At 40.7% G+C, this 10,997-nt stretch overlaps 1 protein-coding gene across 1 annotated transcript; it reads left to right on the top strand.

Annotated features, from left to right (window-relative positions):
- The first annotated feature begins 1,846 nt into the window (after nt 1–1,846).
- Nucleotides 1,847–10,683, top strand: LOC146496690 (uncharacterized). The gene is made up of 4 exons (XM_085143806.1): nt 1,847–8,076; nt 9,638–9,754; nt 9,871–9,974; nt 10,078–10,683. Exons 1-2 carry the CDS (start codon nt 1,894–1,896, stop codon nt 9,641–9,643), a joined length of 6,189 nt encoding a protein of 2,062 aa, XP_084999932.1. The 5' UTR covers nt 1,847–1,893; the 3' UTR covers nt 9,644–9,754; nt 9,871–9,974; nt 10,078–10,683.
- The last annotated feature ends 314 nt before the right edge of the window (nt 10,684–10,997 follow it).

Raw genomic sequence — 10,997 nt, forward strand, 5'->3', positions numbered from 1 at the left:
GACCTTTTAAACACAATTTTATAATAAATACACATAAGTGCAGCATAACAATTGGGCTAAAATGATTTTTTTCGTACATTTTTGTAGTCACACTAAATGTGATTAGTTAATGATTCGCTCAATCATATTTGTATTTAAAAATATTATTGCTGAATTTAAATAAATATTTATTCTTTTAAAAAGTGACCAATTATGCAACTTTTTGCATATGGCAGCCGACAACAGTTTAGCTTGAATATTTGTTTTGTCCTTTTTCAGTAGTCACAATTAATTCATACAATTACCATGTGATATAATTTTAATAAAATTATTATTTTTTTCTTCTTTTTTGTTCACAGTGTGCAGAAGAAGAACAAGGACCAGATCTCCAGTCTTCTCTCTCACATCCCAACCCCCCATCCCCTCTATCCTCTGTCCTGCTCCACCTGTTGTCTCTGCCTTCTTTCCATCTGTATTTCACCCTGTGGTTTGTGAGGAATTTTGCCAAACCAAGAATCTTATTGCGGTTTGATTTAAAGCCGTCTCTCCTGCTCTGTCTGTTCTCTCTGCTAAATTTTCTCTCTACCTGTTTTTCACTCTTGGCTTGCTGCTGAAAAACGCCAAGCCAATAAAGCAACAAAGAGTGCATATTTTGCCTCAACCTAAGAACAAACTGAACAAACAAAGAAAACTCTGCGGTTTGATTTTCAAGCCGTGTCTCTCCTGCTCTGTCTGTTCTCTCTTCTAAATTGTCTCTCTACCTGTTTTTCACTCTTGGCTTGCTGCTGAAAAACGCCAAGCCATTAAAGCAATAAAGAGTGCATATATTGCCTCTACCTGAGAACAAACTGAACAAACAAAGAAAACTCTAATTCACGGTTTGATTGTGATTTCCCAGCCGTGTCTCTCCTGCTCTGTCTGTTCTCTCTTCTAAATTTTCTCTCTACCAGTTTTTCACTTTGTGCTTGCTGCTAAGTTGTGCCAAGCCAATAAAGAGAGTGCATAATATTCTCTCGACTGAAGAACAAACTGTCAAACAAAGACAACGGTTTCTGAGAAATAAAAACTAAAATATAAAGACAAAGACAACATCTCCTGGTGTGTGCCACTCTTATTTTATAAACATATTTTCTAAAGACTAAGAGAAACACTTGTGTAAAAATGCCAAGGAAGCAGAAAAAGTCACAAGCTGCAAAGCAACGCTGGAAGAAGTTCCATGAGTTTCACAGTGTACCAATATGTGAACAAACTGAGTGTGATTTTCCTCAGTGCTCTGCAGAAGACAGTGTGTCTACAAAGACCAATGCTGACAGTGTCAAACAGGCAGGTCAACATGTTCCTGCAAGTGTACAACAGGTATCCTATGCTGATGCTGTAAAGAGTGGACTGCAGCATGAATTTAATGAACAATATGAGGTGTCAAGTGCCCCACAGGTGGGTTATGCTGATATTGTGAAAAGAGGCTGTCACAGTGATGTGGCAGGACCATCTCATGCAGAAAGAGTGAACCTTGAAAACCAGCCCTCTGTAACACATGTCTGTGCATCTCACAGCCAGGCACATCCTAAATATGGAGACTCCAGAAACAAGCAGTGCACATGTAACTCTCTCACATTTCTTGCTTTCCTTCATGAGAATGAAAACATGACTACAGCTGATCTTAATCTGGTCTTGGATAAAGGTGATGTGATGTACAAAGAGGCCAAGAAAAGATTTCCTAAAAATATTCATTTGGCAACCGATGAGCTGCCAGACAAAGTTGATGCACGCAGGTCTATGTATCATGTCGACATGACACAGCCTTCCCGGTATGGGACACATGAAGAACCTCCAGAGGAGGCAGTAGATACCTTTCTCAGCTTAGAAGCAGGACTGAGCTGCCTGTTGTCAGATGTGCAGTATGCCTTATTAATTATGAGTGGATTGTGTATCGCAGTGTTCAGATCCACATCAGGCAAATATGGTTTTTTTGACCCACACCCAAGAACACCCAGTGGTCTTCCTCTACCACTATGGTCACGTAATTGTGGTACAGCAGTGATGCTGAAATTCACACTCCTCAGTGACATGATTAAGAGGCTCCAAGATTCTTATGAAGGGATGGAGATATCACCCTATTGTACCTATGAACTGAAGCCTGTGCAGTTTTACAGTGTGCACACAGTCAACCTGAGGGATACTATCACCGACACAGTCTGCAGATCAACAGCTGCCACTGCTGTGGCACCTACTCACTCTGATACAACTATTGATGAAGCAAACTCCTCTACTCCAAGGAGAAACACATCATCTGTCAAACCATTTCACAGTACACAAACTGAATCAGTACCATCCAGTGAATGTATTTTCCTACCAGAGAATGACATTTCATGCAGCCAGTTAAACTCTTCTGCAGTCAATAATGCAGTAGCCTGTGATCTTTCCTGTACTGCTTTAAAAAAAATCGACAAAATGACCAAAGTTAATAAACAACGAAGACAAAAAATGAAAAGAAGATTAATGGCATCAGAAAAACAGAGAAAACAGAGATATGAAAACCAAAAAATGAAAGAACGACAAACGTATGCTTCAAATAAAGATTACAAAGAAAAGAAAAAATCTTGCACAAGCAAGGCATATAAAGACAATCCTGAAGTTAGACGGAAACAACAACAATATAAAAAAAGGCTTTACTGTGAGAATGATGAATTCAGACAAAAACGACGAGACTATATAAAAAGACTTTACTGTGAGAATGCTGAATTCAGACAGAAACAACAACAATATATCAAAAGACGTTACTGTGAGAATGCTGAATTTAGAAAGAAACAAAAAAGCTATATCACTAAAAGGTATCAAGAGAGCCCAGAATTCAGAGAGAGACAAAGATCTCGAATGACTCAGCGTTATGTACGTGACAATGCATTCAGAGTAAGACACAAACAACTAATGAAACAACTAATGCGAGACAGGTATCAAAGTAATCTTGCATTCAGAATTATGCACAACATGAGATGTGCAATGAAAATAAAAAGGAAATACAGATGGGTGAACAGACAAACCCAAGAGAGTGACAACAGTGTGATCAACGAGGCCATATCTGTGTTCAAATCACAAATCAAAGCTGGACCATCATACCCATGTACTGTCTGTTTCAAGGCTTCATTTCCAAACCAAGTACGACCCTGCAGAAGGTCATATTATGTGAAAAACCCACATGTGGTTGCAACATGTTTGACAGGAAGGTTTGTTCATGTTTGTGATGAAAACTGCAGAAATGAGGAGTGCAATGTGCCTGATGAGAGAAAGAAAGAGTGGATTTGTCACACCTGCCACAATCATCTTAAAAATGGATCCATGTCAGTACTTGCTGTTGCCAATAAACTGGATCTTGCTGATATTCCACCAGAACTGTCTGATCTCAACATACTGGAGAGACATCTCATAGCCAAGTGCATACCATTTGCCAAGATTATTCCTCTTCCCAAAGGCAGACAGAGAGCAATTAGAGGGAATGTGGTCTGTGTCCCATCAGAGGTACAGGAAACTGTTGAAGCACTACCTCGATTGAGAATTAATTCTCAGGTGATGAGAGTAAAACTGAAGAGACGCTTGTCTTACAAAGGTCATCAGCTGTTTCAGACTGTAAGCTGGTCTAAACTTGTGCAAGCACTGCATAAACTCAAGCAGATTCATCCACAGTATAAGGATGTGAGCATCAGAGATGATCCTGAGCTGTGTGATCCAACACTTCCTGATGAAGATGAGGAGGATGATGATGATGAAAACATGAATGAGGATGATTATGATGAGGCTGATTTAATGGAAATTGACAGCTGTGAGAAAAATGCACTGAGTGAAGCACAAAATAAAAATGAACAGGACATTGACATGTTACCCTGTGATGGTGAACAATCACATGAACAGATGAGAGATGATTCAGAGCAAGCAGATGGACTGACTAATGGTGGTTTTGCACTCGAGTCCTGTTTGCAGCCCCCTGATGTGGCTGAGGAGATATTATGTTTCAGTGAAGGAATCTACTCTGTTGCTCCTGCAGAGAGAAACAATCCAATAAGTTTTTTCAAAACACCTAAACTGGAGGCCATGGCCTTCCCTGTGCAGTTTCCTACAGGCCAAAACACACTTGATGAAAGAAGGCTGATCAAAGTATCCCCCAGTGGGTATTTCAAATCAAGACTTTTCTGCATTGATGATCGTTTTGCCAAAGACACAAACTATTTGTTCTTTGCACAGTTTGTGACTGAAATACACTTGGCTACTTCCAGCATGACAATACAGTTAAGGAAGGCAAAGCCTCTGACCAGAGATGGGAGAAAAATAACCTCAGGCATGTTACAAGATAAACATGAGGTGGAGAAACTGGTGCGAAATAAAGATGCAGTGAGATTCATGCAGCCTCTGAGAGGAACCCCAGCCTATTGGGAGAAAACAACAAGAGATCTTTTTGCCATGATCAGACAGTTGGGAACTCCCACGTTCTTCTGCACATTTTCAGCCGCTGAAATGCGCTGGCCTGAAGTGATTGAGGCAATAACAAGGCAGCAAGGTGAACAAGTGAATTTTGAAGGACTCGACTGGTCAGCAAAGTGTGACATCCTGAGAAGCAATCCTGTCACAACAATGCGCATGTTTGACAAGAGAGTTGAAGCATTATTCAGAGATTTACTCTTATCTCCTGCACAGCCACTTGGCAAAGTTATTGACTACTTTTACAGAGTTGAGTTTCAGCACAGAGGAAGCCCACACATACACTGTCTCCTGTGGGTAGAAGGTGCTCCTGTGTTTGAGGAGGATGATGAGCAAACTGTTGTGGATTTTATAAACAAATACATCACAGCTCAGCTGCCTGATCCTCATAAACAACCTGAACTGTACAAGAAAGTAACAGAAGTGCAAAAACACAGTAAGAACCACACAAAGACGTGCTTTAGGAGTTTAAGCTCCGGGTGCCGTTTTGGTTTTCCTAAACCACCCTGCAATGAGACAATGATCACAAGACCCAGTGAGGATGATGCACTGGAAGTAGAAACAGCAAAGAACAAGCTCAGACCACTGAACCAGCTGCTGAATGAGCCTGAAACTGCTTCCATGAGTTTAGAGCAGCTCTTGGCAAGATGCAAGTTGACACATGCAGAATATGAGAGATACCTGAATAAAATGAACACAAGGAGTACGATCATACTAAAGCGTGATCCAAAAGACTCTTGGATAAATGGCTATAATCCACATCTGCTTGAAGCCTGGAACAGTAATATCGACATAAGCTTTGTTTTAGATGCTTTCGGCGCTGCAAATTATTTAATGAAATATATATCAAAAAAAGAGGGCGGGCTATCTGAGTACCTGAAAACTGTCATTGAGAACTCCCATAAGGACAGTGTAAATGAGTGCGATGAAATGAGAGCCGTCATGCAGGCATATTCAAAGAAACGAGAGATCAGTGCACAGGAGTGTGTTGCTCGTGCATGTGGTCTTCACATGAAGCAATGTTCACGTGCTGTAATCTTCATACCAACTGATGATAATCCTGTGAAAATGAGTCGTCCCCTGTCAGTTCTGGACAACACAACACCTGAGTCTTCCAATGTTTGGATGACATCTTTGAATGACAAATACAAAGCCAGACCTGAAACACCAGAGTATGAGGAGATGTGCATGGCAGACTTTGCTGCTACTTGCAGGATTGTCTATGGCCAACAGACAAAAGGTAAAGATGTTTTGCCCCTTCTCAATGAGATAGGATTTGTGCAAAGGCGCAAAAACGATAAGCCTGCTATCATCAGATTTCACCGCTGTTCACAAGAAAAACATCCAGAGCAATATTACGGAAGACTGCTTAAACTTTACCTTCCTCATCGTTCAGACCATGAACTGAAAACACCATCGTTGCCAACCTATCAGGCTTTCTATGGTGCTGGCTGTGTACAGCTACCAGGTACTGACCGTCTTGAGTACGTGCAACACATTGTCAAAAGAAACAGAGAAAAATATGAGAAAAACAGTGAGGAGATCGAGAGCGCTGTTGAGGAATATGAGCAGAACAGAGGTGTGACTGACGAATGGTGTAATCTGGCACCTGAATCAGATCTCGTAAGGTTGCCACTTGTTGAACAAGAAAGAGAGCGAGACAATGAAAATGAACAGGAAGATGTGCCCGACTACAGCCGTCAGGCTGATGCTTCAACAGAAGTCAGAGCCATCAGGGAACCCCCTGCTATTGATCCTACATTGTTACGTCAGATGTTTCAGAATCTGAATAAGAAGCAAGCCTGCATATTTTATGCAGTTAGAGACTGGTGCATTAAAAGAGTCTGTGCTCTAAATCCAGAGCAGTTTTTCTTTTATATTAATGGTGGTGCTGGAACAGGAAAATCACATCTTATCAAATGCATCTACTCAGAAGCATCTAAGATACTGAGCAAAGTGCCCAGATATGCAGACGACGTTGACATATCAAAACCCACTGTCCTGTTAACTGCTTTCACTGGGACTGCAGCATTTAACATTTCTGGAACAACACTGCATTCTCTACTCAAGCTCCCTAGAAGCTTAAAACCTCCCATTCAGGGACTTGGCAATCAGCTGGATGAAGTCAGATCAGAACTTTTGAATGCTGAAATAATCATCATTGACGAAGTGTCTATGGTGTCAAGACATCTCTTTGCCTACGTAGATGCAAGACTCAAACAGATCAAAGGGACTCGGAGACCCTTTGGAGGCATGTCAGTCATTGCTGTTGGAGACTTCTATCAGCTACCCCCAGTGCGACAGTCTAAACCTCTCTGTGTGCACGACCCGTCCGAGATCGACCTGTGGCGGGAGCATTTTCAAATGATCACTCTGACTGAGATTATGCGTCAGAAAGATGATGTTGTCTTTGCTGAGATGCTGAACAGAATTCGTGTGAAAGGAAAGTTGGATGAGCTTTGCGAAGCAGATAGAGATTTGTTGTCACAGGCCATAACTGAACCAGCCCTTTGTCCGACTGATGCGTTGCACATTTTTGCAACTAATAAAGAAGTGGATGCACACAACTCTTCAACACTGGCTCTGCTCCATACTCATGTCATTGACATCCATGCAGATGATTATAGAAAAGATCCTAGAACTGGCAGAATGGCACTTCAAGACAGACCATTGAAAGGAGGTAAAAACGAGTTACCCGACACACTGAAAGTTGCAGAAGGAGCTCGTGTCATGCTCACCAGAAACATTGACATACACAATGGTTTGGTTAATGGAGCTTTTGGAATACTACTTAGAGTAGTTTACTCTGAAAACGACCAACACATCATCAAGCTTGGACTTAAAATGGATAATGAGACATCTGGAAAGAATAACCGCACACCAGCAGACGACATGGTGTACATTGAGAGAGCAGAGGAGAATCTGAAGCAGAAAGGAGTGGTACGAAGACAGTTCCCAGTGAAGCTGGCCTTTGCATGTACAATACATAAGGTACAGGGTATGACAACTACATCAGCTGTTGTCTCTCTTAAGAGCATTTTTGAGCCCGGCATGGCCTACGTAGCTGTCAGTAGAGTGACGTCTCTCAGTGGACTGTATCTTCTTGATATGGAGGAGAAAAAAATATTCACCAACCCAAAAATCACTGCAGCGCTTGAGAACATGAGACAAGCCAACCTTGATGACATGATGCCTCTTCTACACGTGAGACAAACACTGAGCAGGTCAGACGTTTTCACCATTGTTCATCATAATACAGAGGGACTGCCAGCTCACATTAATGACATCAAGAGTCACCATGAATTGTGTCTAGCAGATGTTTTGTGCCTAACAGAAACACACCTGCGGGGCTCTTTTGTCGCAGAGAGTCTCCACTTGGAAAATTACAATTTGTTTAAACGCAACAGACACCTGTCCTACACAAACTTTCCCCAGATGGCAAACAGAAGTGGTGGTGGAGTTGCTGTTTATGTGAAAAGTGACATTCAAGTGCATGAAAAACAGTACATCCATAATGTAACTGACCTTGAATTTCTGGCTTTAAAGGTTGAAGCACCAGTCAGTGCACTGATTGCAGTTGTGTACAGACCTCCAGACTACACTCTGAGGCCATTCCTGAAAAACCTGGTAAGCCTATTAGACTCATTGGAGATCATGGACTGTCATCCCATCATAGTTTGTGGTGATTTTAATGAGAATGTTTTATCCAGTGCAAACAAACCAATCCTGGAGCTGTTTGAGTCTAGGGGATACGCACAGGTCATCACTGCCCCTACCACAGAGAAGAACACACTGCTTGACCTAATTTTCATTTCTCAGCCAGAGCGATGTCTCCATTCTGGAGTCATGAAGACCTACCATAGTTACCATGACCCTGTATACTGTGTATTGTCCTGTGATGATTCATGATCTAGATCTTTGAATACAGTAAGTAATTTCTATATTTTTGAATGACATAAGAAAGTAGAGCGATATTTAAAAGTTGGCTTAAGAAAAAACGCCCTGCATTGCAGTATAATGTTTGAATTGTTTACATAAAATACAATTAAATGAATTAAGTAATGATATCAGTAAAAGATGACAATTTTATTTATTACAGAAAATCTAAAAATCACCTACAGTAATCTATGAATGTCAGAAAAATCAAATATACCAGTTTAAAACGAACAGTGTAGGCATATCCTCTCTGCAGCCAGGCTTCAAAATCCTGCCAGGCTGCCCCAGTCTCACTGTGGCTGGGAGGGAGGGAGGGTGGACCAGAGGATTGCCCAAACAACGCATATATGTTCAACAGCTTCTTCGTTGTTTCTGGGAGAACAACACAGACTAAAGGTTTAAAATACCTAATTACAGCAATAATGACAGTTAAGCCACTTTATGTGTGCCTTTATTTTAAAATACTATTTACAAAAATGTTATTGATTTTAGTTGACTTTAAACTTTTGAAAAAGTTTAAAGTCTTTAAACTTTTTCAAAAGTATACGATTATATTTTTGGACAAATCTTACGATGAAACATACATTTTTATGAGCTTTTATCATGTTTCAGACAGTGCATTTATCAGGGTGGGTCTGGATCTGGGATGATAAATGCACACTTCTGGCCAGAAGTGTTTCAGCAGTGTCACATATGTACTACATATGTGACACTTGCTTTCTGTTACCAGCTGATACCCTACATTTGTATAGACATTGGATCTTGTGAGGCTGGGGAGTTGAGTGGGTAGGTGGGAGTTGAGTGGGGGCGGGGGGGGGGGGGGGGGGTTCGGTGGGAGGTTGTTAGGTTTTTGTTTTTTTTGTTTTTTTTAAGAGAGACACAGTCCTCCTGTGTCTTCTTCAAGCTTAAAAGCGTAAAAGCCAACAGTGTGAAGCACATAGCAGCCAGAAACTGTAATGCCACAGATCAGAGAGGCTTCATCATCACCATCTTCATTGCCGTACGACCAGAGTGTGAGACTTCACATCTGGAGCACAGGAGACATTCTGTGATAAGTCCTCCTTCTAGCTCGTCCCACAAGCAGTCGGTGAGATTTACTCGCATCAAAAAGGGTTAATGACATAATTTCCATGAAAACATGTATTAATTTTTTGTAACGTGTTTAAATTGTGTTTTCACCTGACCTTAGGAGTGTTAGAGTGTATTGTAATGTCTGTACTCAGGTGTTTCCCTCTGTGATCCATCCCTTCAGAGCTGAGACACTCAGGACTGAACAGACTGCACAGTTTCTGTGACTGAGCCTCCAAAACACCTTCTTTGAAACCACACATGATAGGAGGGCTTCATATTTGCAGCAGCACTACTACAGGTATTCAGTTTATTACAGGATGTGTTTGTTTCTTAAGACCAGCTCTAAGTGCACACTACCTAACATATACACCTTTCTGTTCATTACAAACCAACTATTCTGGATCATATGGCCAGTTGGCAGGAATGTTGCTGCAGGAAAACATCCCTGGAGATCACCATCATTGTCAGACTGACTGTGCCTCCTCTGTGCAGTGTCAAGAGCCTCCCTAAATGAGTGTGTAAGTTAACATTTTCATTATTTTATTCCCTATGACAAGACAAGTATCACTGATATTTACATTTACAACTACATATGTTCCTGTTTTCTGCTCTTCTTTCAAGGCCTCAGCTATCCTGCTTCTGTGCTGCTTGCCACACATCAAACACTGGCCGGATGACAGGGAGGATCCACTCTGAAGTCACTGGACATGATGAGGATCATCTGGGACTTTATAGTTTCACAGAAACGTTGTGCTCTTTGATTACAGGTTTTAAATGGACATAATGACTGCCTCTCTCTGATCAACAGGCTAAAGGATTGTTTTCATTATTAGAGCTCTGCAGAATGTATGCTTATTTACTATTTCAACACAGAGCAAACCTTTATTTATTTATTTAACATATTTTTATTTGTTTTAATGTTGAATTAACTGTGGGGATTTTTTCAAGTGGGCACTCAGGATGTCATATGACCAGAAATGTGGTAACTGGAATTCAACAGTATGGAGAAAAAAATCTGCTAAGAACAAAACACACACAAAAACCCCCAAGAGAACTCAAATTCATTCCATGTAATCCAATCTAAAACATTTTAAACTGCTGAACAGCAAAACAAACAGTGTTTAAAAAAAAAACAAACAGTGTTAACAGAATGATTATGATGAGTTTTTACCAAAGTTTCAGGTCACATGGCACACCTAGTGTGTAGTGTGGGGTATCAGCTGGTAAGTATAGGTTTTTTCATATTTGTGTCCTTAGAGTTCAGATGGATAAAGCCTTGTGTATAATAATTAGTCATAAACACAACTCAAAGGCAGGGACTTACTGAGATAACTAAATTTGGGACTTTGTGTCTGAGCCCAGGTTAAAACACTGTGTAAAAAAGCATTTAGTGGCATGGCTGAACAATGCTGTAAACTAATGATACTTATTTATCCATGTTCACAAAAAGGACTAATGTGTTTATTTGATTATTTGTATGTGTTAAACTGTGTCACCACCTTAGGCTTTCATTTGAATTTACTCAAAAATCTCTATACAGT

The sequence above is a fragment of the Neolamprologus multifasciatus genome, chromosome 19 (assembly GCF_963576455.1).
Source record: "Neolamprologus multifasciatus chromosome 19, fNeoMul1.2, whole genome shotgun sequence".
NCBI classification, from domain to species: Eukaryota; Metazoa; Chordata; class Actinopteri; order Cichliformes; family Cichlidae; genus Neolamprologus; species Neolamprologus multifasciatus.